At 56.5% G+C, this 20,177-nt stretch overlaps 2 protein-coding genes across 3 annotated transcripts in view; one reads left to right on the top strand and one right to left on the bottom strand.

Annotated features, from left to right (window-relative positions):
• Positions 1-7,511: 7,511 nt before the first annotated feature.
• Positions 7,512-15,379, top strand: PEX11G (peroxisomal biogenesis factor 11 gamma). The gene is made up of 5 exons (XM_059919859.1): positions 7,512-7,600; positions 8,963-9,151; positions 11,543-11,721; positions 14,137-14,199; positions 14,813-15,379. The coding sequence occupies exons 1-5, from the start codon at positions 7,541-7,543 to the stop codon at positions 15,042-15,044; spliced, it is 723 nt and encodes a 240-aa protein (XP_059775842.1). The 5' UTR covers positions 7,512-7,540; the 3' UTR covers positions 15,045-15,379.
• A 1,980-nt stretch (positions 15,380-17,359) lies between these two features.
• ARHGEF18 (Rho/Rac guanine nucleotide exchange factor 18) overlaps positions 17,360-20,177 on the bottom strand; it is a 61,133-nt gene continuing 58,315 nt past the window's right edge. For both annotated transcript variants that reach the window (XM_059918607.1, XM_059918606.1), the window contains 2 exons: positions 19,610-19,726; positions 17,360-19,523 (listed from right to left, as the gene is read on the bottom strand). In XM_059918607.1, the coding sequence (XP_059774590.1) occupies positions 19,369-19,523; positions 19,610-19,726 (272 nt within the window). In that variant the 3' untranslated portion in view covers positions 17,360-19,368. The remainder of the gene's footprint in view (positions 19,524-19,609; positions 19,727-20,177) is intronic.

The raw sequence follows: 20,177 nt of genomic DNA on the forward strand, positions 1-20,177 counted from the left end.
AGGGGCAGCGGGGCATTTTGGTATCTGGGGGTAAGAGCATTCTGGGCAGAAGAAACAGCAGGTGCAAAGGCCCTGAGGCTGGTGCAGAGAAACGGGAAGAGCTGTAGAATTAACCACTGTATTTGACAGTTTGCTGCCGGAACCCACTCTCCTCACTCTCAGTCAGTTGTCAAGGCCATGGCTCTCCGCTCCTTCATGTCTGGGAACCCACTTCCGTCTCTCTGCCCAACCCTGGCCACTGTCCCATCTCTGCCACACACCCCCTCACTGGTTTTCCTGCCCTCTGCAGTTGTCCCAGGTCCTGACTATTCCTTCTGTCCTCAAGCTGTTTGAGGTTTACACACCTCCTACTCATTTCTCTGGGCTTTTAGCTCTGGGCTCCCAGCACCCCACTTAGCCGACTGCGACTTTCTGGTCTTTGCTCAGAGCTGAGGTGTCTCCCTCACCCTCCTCTCTGCACCTTAGAGGCCAGACCCTTGGATGCCACCAGCACCCCTGGCTCAGCCTCACCTCCTGCGGGAGGCCCTCCTGGATCACTTCAGCCCACAGCTATTTGCTCATGTCAATCTCTTTAGAAAACACATATCAAAGGTTTGAACGAAACCACAGTGGTTTTTTTCTTTTTTTCTATCATTTCACCACCTAAAATAAAATACTTGAGGGTCAAGAAGATTTCAGATAGTCTGTGGGAGAATCTGGCAACTGAAATGACTAGCCGGGCCACCTTGGAATAAGTAACTGGGCTCCTGTGAGCTTCATTTTGTTTCCTGATCAGGGATGAGGGGAGTGTATTTACCTCGGGGGCGGGGGGAGGGGGCTAATGAGTCTTAGAAGATGTGCTTGGCATGGGCCTGACCCCTGAGACTCCCTCTGTCCCTGGTCTCCCAGAGGATGCTCAGATGTTCCATCTGAGTCTGCATCCAAGTGTGGTCCAGCCCTGCCCACTGTGACCCAATAAGCTGCCTGGGACAACGCTATCACAATGGCCCCCCAGAAACTCTGGCGGGGGGGGCAACGGGAGGAAAATCAGGAGCGAGGCCAGAGGATCTTGCCTCCTGAGAGCTCAAGGGAGCCTGGCAAGTGACTTGACTTCTCGAAGACTCAGTTTTATCATCTGGAAAACGGGGCTGGGAATGGCAACCACTTCAGTGTGGAGGATTTGATGTCAGAGGCCGCTGATGTCCATTATCCCCATTTCCCCAGGTTTTCCTCCTTGTCTGCTTTCTAACACTCTTCTGCACAGGATAGGCCAAACTGTCTGAGTCACTGTACCGCTTAATGCCACTCCAGGGCTCATATACCTCCAGTGTAGCCTTAGAGACCTCTGTGCTCTCCACCTCCAGCCCCAAGACCGCCAGGAACACACATGTATTTGAACACATAGGGCTTGTTACTTGTTACAGCGGGGAGGGCATACTCTATGGACCTATCAGACTTGGGCTTGTCTTAGATGCTTCCTGGGAGGTTTCAGTAAGCGGGGCTTTGCTCTGTGTTGGATGCTTTTACCGGTTGGAAATATGACTTCCTTTTTTTGAGATGTTCTGACAAATAAAAATAATATATAAAAACATCAGGACAGGGAAGAGGGGGCGGGGAGATGGGAAGTTGATGCTTAATGGGGACAGAGTTTCAGTTTGGGAGGATGAGAGAGTTCTGGAGGTGGATGGTGGGGATGGTTGCACAACAGTGTGAATGCACTTAATGCCACTGAACACTTAAAGATATTTAAAATGGTGAGTTTTATGTATATTTTACCACAATACAAAAAAATTTTTTAAAGGAAAAAGCAATTTCTTAAAAAAAAAAAAAAAACAACTAACAAACAGATGAAATAAAAATGTAAGGGTGGTGAACCTGTCCCAGTTCATGGTGCCCTAAATCACCTACTGAATGGGATCTTCCCTTCCTTCCTCTCTCCCTCCTTCCCTCCCTCCCTCCCACTCTCCCTCTCCTCTCCCTTCTTTCCTCCCTCCCTCCCTTCCTTCCTCTCTCCCTCTTTCTTTCTTCTTTCCTTTCCATATAGCTGACATAACACTGTGTGAGTTTAAGGTATACAACATACCGATTTTTGATACATTTCTATTGCAACATGGTTGCTATTGTAGCCTTAGCCAAAACCTCTATGGTGTCACATAACTATCACTTTTTTTCTAGTGCCTGCAACAATTAACATCTGGTCTCTTGGCGGGTTTAATGTTTATAATACAGTCTTCTGGTCTGTCGTCCCTGTACTTTGAATTTGAGCTCCAGGACTTATGTACTCAGTGGGTTCCTTTTCACTAAATTCAAGCAAAGTGTTGTTTTGTCCACTGGGTCGAGGTCCCATCACCTGCTCCCTAGCCCAGGGCTCTGCTGAGGGCTTTGGCCCAGCCAGGTTGATGCAAATACACATTTTCCCTGCCTGCTGGGAAAAGGAGGACCCAGGAGGGTGTAGATCCTGGCTGCTGTCAGGAAGCAAGGGGGAGAGGTAACACTCTTACAGAGAAACAATCATTTTGATCACGAAGTCTAAGGAATGAAGTAAGATTAAAGCAGCGACTGGCAAAGACACAGAAGTCATTTAGATTAGCCAGGAAACGTCTGGTCGCTGTTGTGATTTGGACAATGTTCATGTTTTGTCTGTGTTCAGACACCATGACGGAGTGGGCTTGTTTTGTCTTGTTCCACCACGGTCACAGAGCGGCCTTGTCCGACGTGGGCGTTCGGTGAAATTATTTGTGTCCAGCAGGAGAACACCAGCGCCTAGCTGTGATCACCAGGCCAGGCCCTAGCAACCACAAGGCCAGCTGTGAATGCCAGGCCGGCTCCTGTCTCTTTCCCAAAGGTCAAGCTCAGCCCTAACCCGATGGTGGCAGACGCTGGGAGGGCGGGGCCCTGCCCACAAGACTCACCGCTGTCTCCTTGGTGCCTAGAACGGAGCCTGGTGCACAGGAGGCATCAGAGAAGTGCCTTGTGTTTTTACAAGGTCCATGGGGACAGTACAGGCTCAAGAGAAGGGATCCTGTCACTCATGGAGCCGCGCCACAGCCCAAGGGCCCCCTTCCCTCTGTGGGCCTTGGGCTTGGCTTGGACTTTTTCTGCTTTTTGAGTGTGTGTGTGTATATAGTTTTTGTTTTTAATTTTTTTTGGCTGTACCATGCGACTTGCGGGATCTTAGCTCCTCGACCAGGGATCGAACCCGGGCCCCCTGCAGTGGAAGCGTGGAGTCCTAACCACTGGACCCCCAGGGAAGTCCCTGGATTTTTTTCTGCTGATGGAGCAGTGTCCCCAGTTAGGGGGTTGGGGAGCACACAGACCCCCACACCCAAGTCTTAAGCAAGGAGGGCTGTGGTCGAATGTGAGGATTAAAAGAGTCTCTTGGATGTCGTGGGGGAAGTCAGGCCCTCGGGAGGAGGCTGGGGCTTGGGGTCCAGGTGAGAGAGAATGGGGGCTGCCTATGCAGGAGGCTGTGGGCTGGGAAAAAGTGGATGGATTCCAGGGATATTTTGGTGGCTCTTGGGACATGGGAGGGGCGTACTGAGGTAAAGAGGTGACAGTGATATCCAGGTCTGTGCCTGGGTGATGGGCAGGGGAGCCTCGAGATCTGAGTACAGAAGAGCAAGATGTTGCTGATGTCAGGCTGATGTCAGTCTGGGAGTAGCTGAGTGTGAGCGGGCTTGTAGGATTTGCAGGGCAACGGTCCACGGGGCAGGTGGGAGCAGGAGACAGGGCAGGATTGGAGAGAGATGGGGGAGAGGCCAGCAAAGAGGTGGCTAGGGAAATCGTGGGAGTGATTAGGATCTCCCAGGACAGCGTGGATGGAGCAGAAACGGTGAGCTTTTGACAGGGCGCTGAGCCCCACAGGCAACACCGCTTACTGAGAACCTATTTTGTGCCACGCTGTGGGGATCTAGCTGTGACCAAGACAGATCAAAAGCCCTGCCCTGGTGGAGTTCACATTCTGTTGAGGAGGGACAAATAACTAGACAACCAGACAAATAACTAGATGACTACCTTAAGCAGCAACGTAGACAGTTACGTTAGGTAGTGTTACCAACTAAGAAGAAAAATAAGACAGCAAGAGATGTGGGCAGGAAGTGCCCAGGAGGGTGTGTAGGGGAGGTCCCATGAGAGGATGACATTTGAGTAAACGTGAGGAGGAGGTGAGGGAGGGAGCCATGTGGGTATCTGGAGGGAGAGCCTTCCAGTCGGAGCCAACAGCACATGCAGAGGTCCTGAGTCGGGTATGCGCTGCAACTTCAAGGAACAGGAGGAGGGCAATGTGGTTGGATAGGAGTGAATGAGGCTGGAAGAGTAATAGGAGTTGAAATCAAGAGGAAATTTTTTTTTTTTTTAAAGGAAATCAGTCAACATCATTAGTGATTAGGGACATGCAAAACAAAACCACAGTGAGATACCACTTCACAGCCAGTAGGAGATGTGCCGTCTGTCTCTCCTTACTGGTAAGCCAGCTTATCTTTCCCTGACCTCTATTTATTATTTTAGCCTCAGGAAAAATAGGAGGGCAGATGCAATCTTTCAAAGGAGGAAAGTATGTGCAGGCATCTCCTCAGCTGACGAAGAAGAGGAAGAAGAAAGCTGATGCACTATGAGAAGAGGATGGAGGTGGGGGGAGTAGGTGGTAAGACGTACGTACGTTAGTCCGGACTGATCCCATGCTGGCATGACAATATTTTTGGATATGCTGGGTTAAAATGTATTATTAAAATTAAGAGTCCAAGTGTTGGCATGAATGTGGAGAAATTGGAACATTTGTGCATTGCTGGTGGGAATGTAAAATGGTGCAGCCACTGTGGAAAAGAGTCTGGTGGCTTCTCAAAAAGTCAAACATTGTTACCGTATAATCCAGCAATTCTGCTCCTAGGTATATGCCCAAAGGAATTGAAAGCAGGGACTAGAATGAGTACCCGTACACCACGTTCATAGCAGCACTATTCACAAGAGTCAAAAGGTAGAAACAACCCAAGTGTCCATCAACCCATGAGCAGATAAACAAAATGTGACAGAGCCAGAATATGGAATATTATTCAGCCACAAAAGGAATGAAGTACTGAGACATGCACAACGTGGATGAACCTCGAAAACAGGGTCAGTGAAAGAAGCCAGACACAAATGTTCACATATGGTATGATTCTATTTATGTGAAATGTCCAGAATAGGTAAGTCCATAGACACAGAAAGCAGATGGTGGTTGCTAGGGGTTAGGGAGAGGAGGAATAGAGTGACGCTCAAAAGAGTGACAGAGTTTCCTTTGAGGGTGATGAAAACATTTTAAAACTCTAAAGGTGGGATGTCTGTACAACATGTGAGTGTACTAAATGCCACTGAATTGTACATCTTTTTTTTTTTTAATATTTATTTATTTTTATTTGGTGGCTCCGGGTCTTAGTTGCAGCAGGTGGGCTCCTTAGTTGTGGCTTGCAGGCTCCTTAGTTGTGGCATGTGAACTCTTAGTTGCAGCACGCATATGGGATCTAGTTCCCTGACCAGGGATTGAAACTGGGCCCCCTGCATTGGGAGTGCGGAGTCTTTTTTTTTTATTTTTAATAAATTTATTTATTTATTCATTTATTTAATTTTTGGCTGCATTGGGTCTTTGCTGCTGCACGCGGGTTTTCTCTAGTTGCTGAGAGCAGGGGCTACTCTTTGTTGTGGTGCGCAGGCTTCTCATCGCGGTGGCTTCTCTTGCTGCGGAGCATGGGCTCTAGCCGCGCGGGCTTCAGTAGTTGTGGCTTGCGGGCTCTAGAGCGCAGGCTCAGTAGTTGTGGCGCACGGGCTTAGTTGCTCCGCAGCATGTGGGATCTTCCCGGACCAGGGCTCGAACCCGTGTCCCCTGCATTGGCAGGCGGATTCTTAACCACTGCGCCACCAGGGAAGCCCCGGGAGTGCAGAGTCTTAACCACGGTGCCACCAGGGAAGTCACTGAATTGTTTATCTTAAAATGGTGAACTTTTTGTTATGTGAATTTCACCTCAATTAAAAAAAAAAAAAAGGAAACAGGCTATGCTAACTTTTTGAGAAAATGTCTGATTTTTTTGACCGGCTAGTCCATGCAGACTGAGCAAAATTCAAAAGCTACAAAACAGTACAAAGGTGAACATTTTAATCTCTTCCCAGTGACAACCAAAGAACGTTGCTCACTGTCTGGCTCTACAAGGACTGAGTCATTGGCAACTGCAGTCACTGACCTTCATCACACCCTGACAGGAGTTCAGGGCGGAAGATCAGGAATGAGGCTCTCTCTGCTCGGGGAAAACCGGCAGGACTTCAGATAGATATTTTCAGGACAGATCTTTTATGAGCCTGGATTCTTGCATCTTTCCAAACTAAGGAAAGCACTAAAATCATTAACTGCGGTATCTGTTCCTCGTGACCAGAAGCAAACTTCTCCTGAGATGTGTGATTACACACACCGTTCTCCAAAATCACACATATACTGACCTTCCCCCCACCTTTCCCTCAGAGCTGTCTGAGGCTGTCTCTAGGGCTACAGTCCTCAGTAAATCCCTCAATAAAACCGAAACTCGGGCTTCCCTGGTGGCGCAGTGGTTGAGAATCCGCCTGCCAATGCAGGGGACACGGGTTCGAGCCCTGGTCTGGGAGGATCCCACATGTGGCGGAGCAACTAGGCCCGTGAGCCACAACAACTGAGCCTGCGCGTCTGGAGCCTGTGCTCCGCAACAAGAGAGGCCGCGATAGTGAGAGGCCCACGCACCGCGATGAAGAGTGGCCCCCACTCGCCCCGACTAGAGAAAGCCCTCGCACAGAAACGAAGACCCAACACAGCCAAAACCAAATAAATAAATAAATTTAAAAAACAAAACAAACAAAAAAACCCCGAAACTCACAGCTCTCACGGTGTGCGTTTTTATTTCAGTCAATACCAGCCACCTAGTTATTCTCTCTGGTGCAATTCCAGTTATCAGATACTTGTCTATTCTTCTAGAACGGTTCTATGCGTTTCCTTGACTTTTTTTTTTTAAAGGGGAATAGTTTATTTATTTATTTATTTATGCATTCATGCATGCATGACCTTAGTCCCAGGGACTGAACCTTTGCCCCCTGCAACGGAAGCACAGCGTCCTAACCACTGGACCGCCAGGGAATTCCCCAAAGTTTCCTTGACTTTCTAAAAATGCCTTACATGATATGACAACAGCCATCCATGCTCCCTACAGACAAGCAGACAATGCAGAAAGGGTGACGCAGGAAAATTAGAGAACTCCCTTCTTGGCCCACGGCAAACAGGTTGGTGCTTTTGCTTGGAATATTTGTGTGTGGGGGGGCAGTTGGTTACCTTTGAAAACACGGGTCGCTAACTCCGAGGGTCCACCTGGGGGCACAGGCCCTGGGGAGCGCACACGTGGCTGGCCCAAGGCTGCAAACTCCGTCCCTCCCAGCAGCAGACAAAGGGTCACGGCCCCGACAAACAGTCGCGGCCGCGCCTGCGCAGAACGTTCCTGGGAGCGCGCGGCCTGGCGCCGGGCCCGCCCCCCGGCGCGGCGCGCTGACGTCGCGGTGACGTCACGGCGGAGTCGCCATGGTGGCCCTGAGCGGTCTGGCGTCGGCGCTGGAGTCCTATAGGGGCCGCGACCGCCTGGTGAGGCTGGGGTGGAGCGCGGCTAGAGGTCTCGGAGTCGGGCCAAAGCCCCGAGACCCGGACACTGAGGCCAGAGAGGGAGCGGGGTCACTCAGGATCCCCCAGGGCAGAGGCCCTGTCCCCGAGTAGTGGACATGTAGGTTGTTCCGGCCACCCCATCGTGACTGGACATTTACAGGACCAACCAAATCCTCACGTTTGCACATTGGGATCCGGCCGGATCACTGTAGCTGGGCGTTGTGTGTCCCAAACAATATCGTATGAGGATTTAGGATGTTGCAGGGTCCCCTCTGGCTGGACATTTGGATCCTGAAAAATCCCCTGTAGTCGGGCACTTAGGTTGTTCTGGCCAATTCAACCTGGCTGGACATTTCCATGCCAAACAAATCCATGTCTGGACATGTAGGATCGGACTAGGCCACTGTAGTTGGTCCCTGAGTTGTCCCAAACAATCTCATATGGGGATTTAAGATTTTGCAGGGCTTTCCCTATGGCTGGATGTTTAGGGTCTGACCACATCCCCTCTGGTTGGGTATTTAGATTGTTCCTTCCAGGCCCCTGAGGTCAGACTCTGAGCTTGTCCCAATCAGTCTCTTACAGGTAGGCATTCAGGTTGTACCAGGGAGTGTACCAGTAGCTGGGCATTCAGGTTCCAACCAAATCCCGTATGATTGGGTGTTCAGGTTTTAACAAATGCCCCCGAGCTGGACATTTAAATTGCAGCGTTTTTGCCATTACAAAGGTGCTGAAAAGGAATTACAAGTAAAAATAATATATACAACAACAGGAAAAAGCAACTTCTGAAAAGCAGATGAAATAAAGATATAAGGGTGGTGATGCAGACCCAGTTCCCCGTGCCCCAAATCACCCACTGATTCCCAAATCACCACCGGGTTCCTTCTCACTAAAGTAATAAAAACAAATTATCCTTTTGTCCACTGGGTTGAGGCCTGGTCACCTTCCCAGTCAGCCCAGCCACAGAATTTGGTACAGCCAGGTAGATGCAAATATATTCAATACATTTCCACCTAGCCCTCCTACCTGCTGGGAAAAGGAGGATCCAGGAGGTGGGAAATGGAGGTTTCTTTTTCTTGTCCCCATCACATATGTCTCCAAAGACTGTGCCATTCAGTGACATGAGCCAATACTCTGTTAGTTTCCCAGTGCCTTTTGGACAGTGATGTCTCATTTGTCTCCATTTATCCCACCTACAAGTATCCTTTTCAACTTTTGGCTTTTACTGGAAGTTTGTTGATTGAGACTCGTCCTTCCACTTGATCTTATGGGGTCCACGGCCAGGTCAGGGGTGATCCAGCTCAGTTCTGCATCAGGGCCATGCTGACTGCTTCTGGTTTCCCACAGATCCGAACGCTGGGGTACTGCTGCCAGCTGGTGGGCGGGGTCCTGGTGGAACAATGTCCTGCCAGGTCAGAAGTGGGGACACGCCTGCTGGCACTGTCCTCCCAACTCAGCCACTGCAGGACCGTCCTGCGACTCTTTGATGACGTGGCCATGTTTGTCTACACTAAGCAGTACGGCCTGGGGGCAGAGGTAACAGGGCGCATTGGGCTGAAGGGAGGGGGTGTGGACCCCGGGAAGTCAACGTCTTATGGACTGGTCTTTATAAAGGCAATCATGTGGGCAGTTTATTATTTTTTTCAATTTTACTTTTTTTTTTTTTTGGCCACACTGCACAGCATGTGGGATCTTAGCTCCCTGACCAGGGATGGAACCTGCGCCCCCTGCATTGGAAGTGTGGAGTCTTGACCACTGGACCGCCAGGGAAGTCCCCAATTTTACTTCTTTTGGAGACAATCAGATGTTCTCATTTCAATTTTAATTAAAAAAATTAGCTCATACGTTTGCACATCCGTAAAGACTGCATAATTAAAAAGTCTCTCTCCTTCCTGACCCTCTGGCCGCCAATTTTCCTCTTCAGAGGCAGCCACTGTTGTCAGCTTCTTGTGTTTCCTTTATGAGATCTCCTGCACCTGCACAGGCAAATACACATTGCTGACATAAATAGTTGCATGCCATTTACACTCTTCTGCCACTTGCTTTTTTCACGTAACAGTACAACTTGGAGGTCATTCCATATCAATCCAAAAGAAGCTCCTTCCAGGAATTCCCTGGCGGTCCAGTGGTTAGGACTCCATGCTTTCACTGCCGAGGGCCCAGGTTCCATCCCTGGTCGGGGTACTGAGATCCTAGCAAGCCACATGGTGCAGCCAAAAACAAAAACAGAAAACAAAAGAAGCTCCTTCCTTCCTTCGTTATGGCCACATAGTACACATACATAGCCAGGTGGTGATTTATTTAACTGATCCCCTGTTGGACGTGTAGATTAGTTACATCTTGCCGTTACAACAGAACTGCATCGTTTCACCAGTGGGTCTAGAGCAGTGTTCCTCATCCGGCCGGGGTGGTGGTGTGATCTTGTCCTCCCCAGGGGATGGGCTGAGAAGCTGCCCTGGGCCAGCCTGGCTGAGTCATGCCCCCTTCCTGGGCTGCGCTGCCCCTCCTCACTGCTCTCCAAGGGTCTCCTCTCTGACCCGCTTACTCAGATGCTCCCCCATTCTGCCCCAGTGCCCGTGGCCTGATCATCCCCAATCTCAAGTGTTTCCCTGGACTTTCCTCCTGCTTTGACACCCATCTCTTCGGCTTCCCGTGCATCCCCCCATCTCCTCTGTGAGGACTCCCCTGAGTCCCCCGGCAAGGGGTGGGGGGCTCCCTGCATCTCCTGTGTCCCTTGGCCAGAACAAGAACCTCTTTTGTTGGTCCCCCCCGGCTCCCACCTCCCGCCCCGGTGAGAATCTCCTCCCCAGCATAGGGCCCGGACCTTGCTGCTTCTCAGGAAACACCAGCGGAATGAGCACGTTGGGGTGGGGGTGGGAGGCCCCGTCCTCACGGAGGGGTGAAGTGTGCCAGAACACCCCAGAAGGCCCAGGATGGCGGAGCTGGAGTGGGATTCAGAACCCAGAGGGAGGCAGGATCGCAGCTGGCCAGTAGGAAGGAGGCGGGCAGCGAGCACTGGTGGGGCCTTGGCTGGGAGGGCGGGGTTCCTGGGAAGACAGAGAAGAGGCAGAGGGTATGGCAGGCAGTGAGGATGACGAGGTTAAAGGTAGAGAAGTGAAGGACTTGGCTGGCGACCCGACCAGCTTGGAGGCCTTGAGGGGGCCGGACCCTGAGGGGCGGAGCCCAGGGTAGAGGCTCCGGCAGCCTGGACTGGCCCTGCCTCGCTGGGTGCAGGCAGGGGTTCAGGACTCAGGGTTGGGGGGCATGGGATTTGCAACTCAGCAGCCTGAGGCCCATCCCTGTATGAGACGGGGCAGCTGGCAGCTTCCTCTAAGAGCCTCAGTTTGCCTGTTTGCAGGGGTGGTGACCCCTTTCCGCTTTGGGGGAGGTGACCCAGGCCTTGCAGCGTAGTGCCTGCTGGAACTGGGCACCGGGTGTGTGGCAGCCCACCCGGCCCCCCCGGTCTGCCTGCTCAGGGTTCTCTGTGGGGCTGCCTCCGCTGCTCCCCTCTCAGGGTCCTGTACCAGACACCCACGCACAGGAACTAGGAAGGCTCTGATGCAGGGTGTCCCAACTTGTCCTACGCGGGAATCACCCGGGGACTTAAAAAAAAATTCCTCGTGCTGGGGCCCACCCCAGCCTTGGTGACGCAGAATCCCTGGGGCTGGGGGGCTGGTTGTGGCATTTTTGAAACTCCCTGGGGGATTCCACTGAGCGGCTGAGTTGAGACCCGCCACTCCACTGGGCAACGTTGACCACACTGCTGAGAAATCAGGCCTTTCTTCTCCTGCAGTGCCAGCTACAGGCCAGCCTGCCAGGCCTGGACGTTGCCCTGTGACTGCCACCTGGCATGGCCCGGGCCCCTAACATGGGCAGTGAGCAGGTCTGATCCCAGGCCCATCTCCCCCACCTCTCCCGGTCCCGCAGGAGGAGGCCATCTTTGTCCGCTGCGTGTCTGTCCTGGGCAACCTGGCTGACCAGCTCTACTACCCCTGCGAGCACGTCGCCTGGGCTGCCGACGCCAGAATCCTCCACGTGGAGTCTGCGCCGTGGTGGACGCTGAGCACAGGCCTCTGGGGCCTCTCGCTGCTCCTGGGGATTGCTAGGTGAGCAGCGCTGCCGCCCGCGGGGGGCCTCAAGGGAACACCTGAGACCCCCAGGTGGACAGGAAGACAGGCTGGAGGCGCGGGGGTCTTTGCCTCCTCACCACCTCACTGTATCCGCCCCCTATTGCTGCTGAAACAGATTTCCACAAGCTCGGCGGCTTTAAGCAACACACATTGATCATCTTAACAGTTCTGGAGGTCGGCAGTCCAAAATGGGTCTCACTGGGCTAAAATCAAGGTGTGGGCAGGGCTGAGTTCCTTTCTGGAGGCTCCAGGGGGGAACCTGTCTCCTGGCCTTTTCCAGCTTCTAGAGGCTGCCTGCATCCCTCGGCTCGTGGCCCCGTCCTCCATCTGTTTTTTGTTTTCTGATTTTTCAAAATTTTACTTATTTATTTATTTATTATTTTTGGCTGCGTTGGGTCTTTGTTGCTGCGTACGGGCTTTCTCTAGTCGCGGCGAGCGGGGGCTACTCTTTGTTGCAGTGCGCGGGCTTCTCATTGCGGTGGCTTCTCTTGTTGCAGAGCACGGGCTCTAGGCACGCGGGCTTCCGTAGTTGTGGCTCGCGGGCTTCAGTAGTTGTGGCTCGCGGGCTCTAGAGCGCAGGCTCAGTAGTTGTGGTGCACAGGCTTAGTTGCTCTGCGGCATGTGGTATCTTCCCGGGCCAGGGATCGAACCTGTGCCCCCTGCATTGGCAGGCGGATTCTTAACCACTGCGCCACCAGGGAAGCCTGCGGCTCCTTTCTGATGTCAGCTCCCCTCGCAGCCACAGTGGCTGTCGTGGAGCTGGCCCGTCTCTCTGGGCATTGGCCTTCCCCTCGTGATTGGGCTGCCTGGGCTGGGCTCTGGCTGCTCTGAGGCTGCAGTGTCTCCTCAGGCTGCCTTGTGACCTCCGGCCCCAAGAGACTTCCCGTTCCTGCTTAAGGGGCTGCCTTGGTTCCCTTAATTTTTTTTTAATAGTCTTTTTCTTGGGGGCAGTTTTAGGTTCACGGCAAAACCGAGCCGAAAGTAGTGTTCCCATATACGTACCCCCTACACACACACAGCCTCCCCTACCGTCCACACGGCACCAGAGCATGACATTTGTTACAATCGATGAACCGACGCTGGCACAGCATAATCACCCCGCGTCCATGGTTTACATCAGGGTTCACTCCCTGTGTTGCCCGTTCTATGAGTTTGGACAAACGTATAATGACATGTATCCACCAGTGAAGTATCATACAGAATATTTTCACTGCCCTAAAAATCCCATTTTTAGGATGAATACGCTCTGCCTGTTATTCCATTCATTTTTAGAGCTTCTGGTTTTCCCCTCATTTCTCTGTATGTGATGTGAGCAAGGGTGTGGGGCTTGGGAAGCATTTAGTGGGTGCTCATCATGACCAGGGGTTCCTAAGACCCCAGGGTGCCGGAGAGTCATGTGGGAGGTTGTTGAAATGTAGGTGCCTGGCCCAGGCTCCCAGAGGTCCTGATTCTTCAGGTCTGGGGGCCCAGGAAGCATCATGTTGCCTGAGTCCCCCCTGGTGGCTCTGATGCAGAGCCGCTGACCTCACTGCAGGTGCTGCCCTCTGTCCCCTCCCCTTAGGGGACATGTCACCTGGATGGGTACACAGTGGCTGGGAAGATGTGATCAGGCCCTGGACGGACCTCTGAGTCAGGAAGTCTGGCTGAGGTCAGCCTTCCAACTGGTGGGACTCGGCACATTCACGTCCCGGCACGCCCCACAGCCCAGGCTGCAGGGTGCAAGGGCTGCGCAGAGCAGCCTGATTGGACACCACAAGGGCCCCCCGAGTCCCCAGGGAGCACTAGAGGATGCCCGTCTGATGGCCGCCGCCTCAGTCTGCAGGCGCCAGCCCTCGGGGCCCAGAAGGTCATCTAGTTTCACCTCACACAGGTCTGGCCAGTGTCCAGGGTGTGTGTATGTGTGGGGAGGGGACAGGCCTGGCACCCATCTGGACCCCATTTCCCTGGTGAGCCAGCCAAGGCGCAGGGAGGGGAACAGCTTTCCCAGGCCAGCTGTGGGCCAGCCTCGGTGTCCTCATCCACAGAGGGGTGGCTTCCCGGCTGGGCCATCACCCCTGCACGTGGCACAGTGTTCTTTTGAGCTGTGGTCCTGGGGCCAGTGGTTCACAGGGGCTGGGCTGGAGCCTGACTGGCCAGGTCAGAAGCACCGGATGCTCCGGAACCTGCAGCCCAAATAGGTGGGGGGCTTGCCTTAGGGATGAGTCCCCAGGAGCTTCTGAGGCACAGCTGCTCTGGGGCTCCAGAAGGGCGCGAGACAGATGGAGCCACCCACTGGCGAGGCTGGCAAACTTTACAGGGAACCTGTGGCCACCGCGGCAGGCGGGGAGCCTCCCCTCAGGCCCCTGCGCACCCCACCCGGCTTCCCCAACCCCGTCCTCTGTGGTGTTGCAGGTCCCTGTGGATGGTCCTGAAGCTGAGACAGAGGCTGAGGAGCCCCCTGGCAGCCTTCACCAGGTGCGACGTCCGGGGTTTCGCCCAGCAGACAGGCCGACTTCTTCCTGCAGGCTGGGTCCCCCAGAGGGTCTCCCCAGGCCAGGGAGGTGCTCAGTCACCAGCGATTAGCCCTGCCCTGTGCAGGCCCCGTTGTTGGGGGGGCATGATGTGTGCCACGCCGAGGGGCCTCGCTGCTGCCTCCGGGTGGATGTAGCACTTTTACAGATGGGGAAACTGAGGCTAGCTGGAGGCCCCCTAGGCAGGAAGTGGCGGAGCCAGGACGCCAGGGCTGAGCCTTCACGGCCGTGCCCCCATCAGGGAGGATGATGGGAGATGGAGTCCGTTTGCTGAGGACCAAGGTCAGTCACTGTCTCATCCTGGGAGAGAACACGGGGTAGGGCCACGCCCAGCACAGGCCCAGAAGCTGCCCACCCCCCTGCCCAGCTCCAGGGTTCAGGAGGTCGGAGGTGTGGACCTGAGACTGTCGCTCCCGCCGTGGGCTCCCTCTGGCGAGTGTGACCTGGACGCAGCCCGGCCAGTCCTCCTCCCTCCCCAGCACTCCTTGCCCTGCCCGTGCGGGTGGGTGGGGGGCGCCCGGGCCTTCCCTGAGCGCCACCCCCCTCTGCTCCCACAGCCGGCTGCCCCAGGGCAAGCGGAGGGCCGTGGAGGCCCAGATCCGGTCGGAGGCGCTGACCCTCCTGAGCAACCTGGCTGACCTGGCCAACGCGGTGCACTGGCTGCCCCCGGGCATCCTGTGGGCCGGCCGCTTCCCCCCGTGCCTGGTGGGCCTCCTGGGCACCATCTCCTCGCTCCTCAGCATGTACCAGGCAGTCGGGGCCGGCGGCCAGGCCTACGCCGCCCCCTGACGGACCAGGGAGCCGGAACCCTGACGGCGGCCCTTCCCGCGGAGCAGCGATCGCCAGGGAGGGGCCAGGTCTTTAACTGAGCAGATCAAGGCCAGGTGTGGGGAGCTCGGCCAGAGGATGCGCAGAGCAGCCTGGGGCACGAGCCCCCAGAGGGGCGGGTGTGTGTGGGTGGAGTGGGTAGACCCGGAGACTCGGTGCAGTGGAACAGGCACCCGCAGGCCGGAGTCCTGTATCCAGAAGGCGAGCGGGGGAGCCGGGCTGGGACGGTGAGCGCCAGGTGGGCCTGAAGAAAGTGAAATGAGAATCAATTAAAGGTGGCAGTGCGGGTGCCAGGCCAGGTGTGGGAGCTTATTCCTAACGCCCCGGTCCCCCCTGTCCGCTCACTCACACGCCCTCTCTCCCGGGCGGGCGGGGGTGCCCCTGGGCCTTATTTTAGGGAGGGTGTGCAGGTGCCCCCGTGGGCCTGGGTTCAGCCTCCCGCGGGCCGGAGCCGCAGTGGGAAACCACACTTCCCCGCCCGCCTTCTGGAGCATCCTCGGCCGGTGGTCCCCTCCGACGCTGCCAAGCGCAGCCCGCCGACCCTGAGTGGCCCTCAGCCATGGAGGGCGGTCCTCCCTCCCCGCGGGCTCGGGCACCCCGGCCGGCCGTGGATGCTGCCTCCACCAGGCTGTGCCCGGGCCTCGTGCTCCTGGGCATCGCGGGGTGCCTGTCATGGCCGAAGCATCGCACAGCCACCGCTCGGACCCAGAGCTGCCGTCGTCCGTTCAGGGCTGGTCTGAGCATCTCCGGAGACGCCCGAGGCTCCTGTCTCCCAGCTCGTGGAGAGCACGGCAGGCAGGACAGGACGAGCTTGTTTTCCAGTCTGACGTCTGAGAGGCCACACGCATGTGGCCTCGGTGGGTGGTGGGCAGCCCACATCTGCCCCTCGCTCTTGCCTGTGACCCTCCACCTCTGAGTCCCGGCGGGAAAGCGGAGGGAATGGCGCTCTCCCTCACAACTCAGAAGCACCGGGAAGAGCCAATGAACTGGCCGTGTTTATAGTCCCTAAGGCCTCATGTGCTTTCAACCACATTTTGTTCTTTTACAAAGAAGGTACGTGGCTGGGAAGAGCTGGGGTGGGTGCAGGGACCCCACCTGGACCCTGGCTGGAGCCACTGCCCCATCCAATGAGGGGGGGCTCCTTCTGGGCTAGGGGAGGGGGGAAGAGGAGGGAGGGGGAAGAGGAGGGAGGGGGAAAGAGGAGGGAGGGGGTCCCTCTTCCCTCTGGTAAAGGGGGGGCACGCTTGGCCTTCCCAGCACCCAGGGGCACCAGCGACATTAGGGTGGGGGTCGGAGCAGCACCTGCCTGTCAGGAGACTCAGTGAGTTAACACCTGGAAGGCAGCGTGTTTGTCAGGGGATCACGTGAACACCTGGATGTGTAACACGGCAGGTCACAGGTGCCCCAGGAGGCTGGGGTCCCCCGGGCCTGGGCAGCGGGGCTGGGATGCAGCTGCAGGGCCTCAGGCACAGCTGGGTGGGCTGGTGAGGAGGAACCGGCTGCAACTGTCGTGTGGCCACACCCCCTGCCCCGTGCCCTTCCCTGGGCTGGCAGCTCAGCTGCAGGTTGGGGTGAAGCAAGACAATTCCAGGGGACCGGGCCCCGGCGGATCTCCAGCTGTCATGCAGGACTCGGGGGGGCGCACGCTCCGTCAGGGAGCAGGGAGGCTGAGGGGCCCCACCTTGTCGAGGAGGCTGACACCCCAGGACCACAGGGGCGGCCTAAGTGGGAGGGGACCGGCCAGGGCGGGAGGACCTGGCGGCATTCTCCGCACCCTGGCTTCGTCAGCGCTCCCCCGGGGGGCCGCCGTAGCCACCTTGGCACTGGCACTGCCTCCAACTTTGTCCAGATGGAGTCACTGTCCGGGGCTTCCTCAGCGGGAACAGAGCGGGCTACCTGGCCTGGGCGCTGTGGGCAGTCCATGCAACCCCTGGTCTGAGCTGCTGCCCAGCGGGGGGTAAGGTGCTGTCACTCGCCTGGGAGGTGTCCCCGCCTCCCTACATTCCCCGCCCCAGCCTCGGGGCGGGGGGAGCAGTGCGCCCAGCCGGAGAGGTGACAGCGGCGGCGGGCACTGCCGTGGTGTCCTGGGCCCACATGGGAGGGACAGGGCACCACAGTCTGGTTGGCAGGCAGGCCCTGGGCCTGGTGTGCAGGCCTCCTAGTGCAGCAGAGGGCCCGAGGCTCCCCTCCTCCCCGCCCCGAAAGCACACTGCAGCACCAACCTTTGCGCAGGTGATCCTAAAACAAAACTCCGAAGAACCGCCACTCCGGTCAGCTTATCTCAGACACATTTATTGCTAGAATCAGGTCTTAAGTTCTAGGGCGGTTCCGACATATATCACAGTGAGGAAATGCTGCCGTCATTGTAAAAGTAACTGTCGGGTGGACTAAGGTCATGGTCACGATGAACGTGCACAGATCCCACAGAAATAGGAACATCTGCTCGACCCCTAACTTTACAAATAAGACTGAGCTCTACCCAGGAGTGACCTCGGGGTCCTGGTGAGATGTGCCCACGGTGCTGCCCCGCTGCTGGCACCACCAGGAAATCTCCTCGGCTGATATCCACGTGGCCTCGAGCAGCTGATTGCCCGAGGAATCCTCTGGGAGGGTCACAGCGGATCTGTGGGTGGGGCTATGTCCTCTTCACAACAGGACAGGAACTTAAAAGTCAACTTTTCTAAAGTGCTCTGATGCGTCTCAGTACAAAACACAAACACTGATTACAGACGTGGCGCAGATGACCTGGACGTGTCCCGGGGCAGGGAGGCCGCTGCTCTTTGCTGCTCGCTGGTGCCGCAGGCCCTCGGGCAAGGGCGAGGTGGGGGAGGTCCCCAGAGGGGCAGGAAACAGCTTGGGAGAGGTCCGGAACCACTGTCAGTTCCTTGTCACTGCTGGCTGTGTCACCTCGCCCCGGGTGCCCGGGCTCCTGTTCCGCCAGGACTCAGTCTTCCCGCCAACGCTTCGGGAGGTACTGGGCTGTGGGTTCCACTGGGGAGCCTGGGGTGCAGGAAGAGGCTGGAATGCCCCGTCGTTCCCCTCCTCCCCCTGCCTGGTACCCAAGCCTGCACTTGGCCAGAGCTGGAACGTGGGGCTGACCCAGTTGCCACCCTGGGACTGTTCATGGACATGCGACGCCATCCCCGACACCTACAGCCTCGCCTCGAGGCTGGACCGGTGGCCCTCTCCCTCCTCCTGGGTGTTTGCTGACGATAAGCTGCGACAGCTCACTGCATGTGAGGTGCCTGCGAGGCGGCCGTCTGTGCGCTCACTGGCAACTGTCACCACCCAGGCCACATGGGTCCCTCCAGCGTTCCGCCCCACTGCCCTTTGTCCCAGCATCTGCCCATCGGCTCGGGACACCAGCCCTATAGGGACTACCCCCTGGCAGCCCTGGAACAACTGGCCCATCTCATGGGGATGGAGGACCCTCCACCCGGGGCTGGGACCCTCAGGTGTGTGCCAGCCCTGGCTGAAGCTCTGGACTTGGCTTCCTGGGCGCCTGGTATTCGAGAGGGCCACAGAACCACGCTGCCTTGGTGAGGCGCCTTGGGAAAGCACCGAGTTTGACAGGAGCAGGTTTTAAAAACCTCCACCAGATTAAAATGAGCTACGGTCAGTCCCTTCCAGGTCAGCCCCTTTAAGGACGAGTTTCTGCACCTGTAGGACCCGCCAGGCAAGCCATCAGCCAACCTCTCTGGCTGCCCAGCCCTGTGGCCCTGTCCCAGGAGAGCTGTGTGCCACCCCTGGCTGGGCTCATGTCTTGGCCTGGAGGTTCACCATGAACCCACTCATGGAAGTCAATTCTGCCTGATTCTGTGGACAGAGCCAACACCACTGGGCCCCTTCTGGTGCCATCATGACTCGCTCCAGGGTCTCCTGGTGGCCATGGAGCCCAGCCTGGGCCAGCATCTCCTCAGGCCGGGGTCTGGCCTGTTACCATGCTCTAGGTGGAACCACCGCAGTTGGTCACTACCTTGGAAACACAGCCTGGAGTTGGTCTCTCTACCCAAACGGGGCGCTACGATGACAGCTCCATGGGTTAGCTTTGGTTCAACCTTCCGTTAAAAACTTTCCTTTTTGTGTTAGAAAAAATAGGTTTAAAAGTTGCCCAGGCACCACTGCTAATCCTACAGAGAGCCTCAAGATGGCAGGCCAGCGCTGCCCCGGCCTGGTGGTGGTTGGCAGAGGCCTACTTGGGAATGGGAGAGGGCCGAGGGGCGCGTCCCCAGAGAGCACGGACAGTGGCAGCACAGGGAGGGGTCTGCACCCCGAGCCACGCCCCCTAGAAGAAGATGACATCTTCCTTGCTGGCTTCTTCCTTGTCGAGTGGTGTGGAGGACAGGGCCACGGGTGGGGAGGATGCCCCCCAGGCCTTGAAGGTGAAGTACTCATTGGGGACATCAGCCGGGACCGGGGTCGAGGCTGGGAGGCAGGAGTCTGGAAGAGAGAGGGGGTGGTGGGTGTCACCAGCTGCCAGGCACCGTGGGTGCCAGGGGGTGGGGGTGGGGTGCGGGCCGGCTCACCTGGGGGGGGTGTGGAGCTGCGCAGGACGGGACTCAGCGAGCGGCGGCTCCGAGAGGCGTTCTCCTCTTTGCCCATGAACTTGTTGAGAAGCAGTGGCTGCTTCAGGTCAAATGAGGCTGGAAGCGGGAGGAAGGTGCCGGCTGGGGCGCTCGGCCTCGCTCCAGGCACAGGAGCGCTCTGCGGACCCGGGCGAGGGCCTCATCCCACTTCTCCCCCACACTTTCCCCAGCGCCCGTTCCCAGGGAGAGACCCCACTCAGACATTAGGCCCCAAATTCAGTGACAAAATCCAGGGCAGACACCCCTGCCCGACCACAGAAGGCCCTGCAGTCATTTAACCTTTGGACGAGAGGCCCTGTGACCCTGCTGCCCAGTGGTCCTGGGACACAGGCCGTGCTCCCCGGGAATGTCCCAGGGACGCTCCCCCTGGGCCTGCCCTACCGGGGACCACTGGCTGCAGGGTGCTCTGGTGCAAGGGCTGAGTGTGCCGTCGGTGGAGCAAGGCCACCAGCACAGCTGGCAGCACCTGGGCCAGCGCAGGGCGGGGCTCGGTGGCGGAGCTGGAGCG

Source organism: Balaenoptera ricei, chromosome 3 (assembly GCF_028023285.1).
Source record: "Balaenoptera ricei isolate mBalRic1 chromosome 3, mBalRic1.hap2, whole genome shotgun sequence".
NCBI lineage: Eukaryota > Metazoa > Chordata > Mammalia > Artiodactyla > Balaenopteridae > Balaenoptera > Balaenoptera ricei.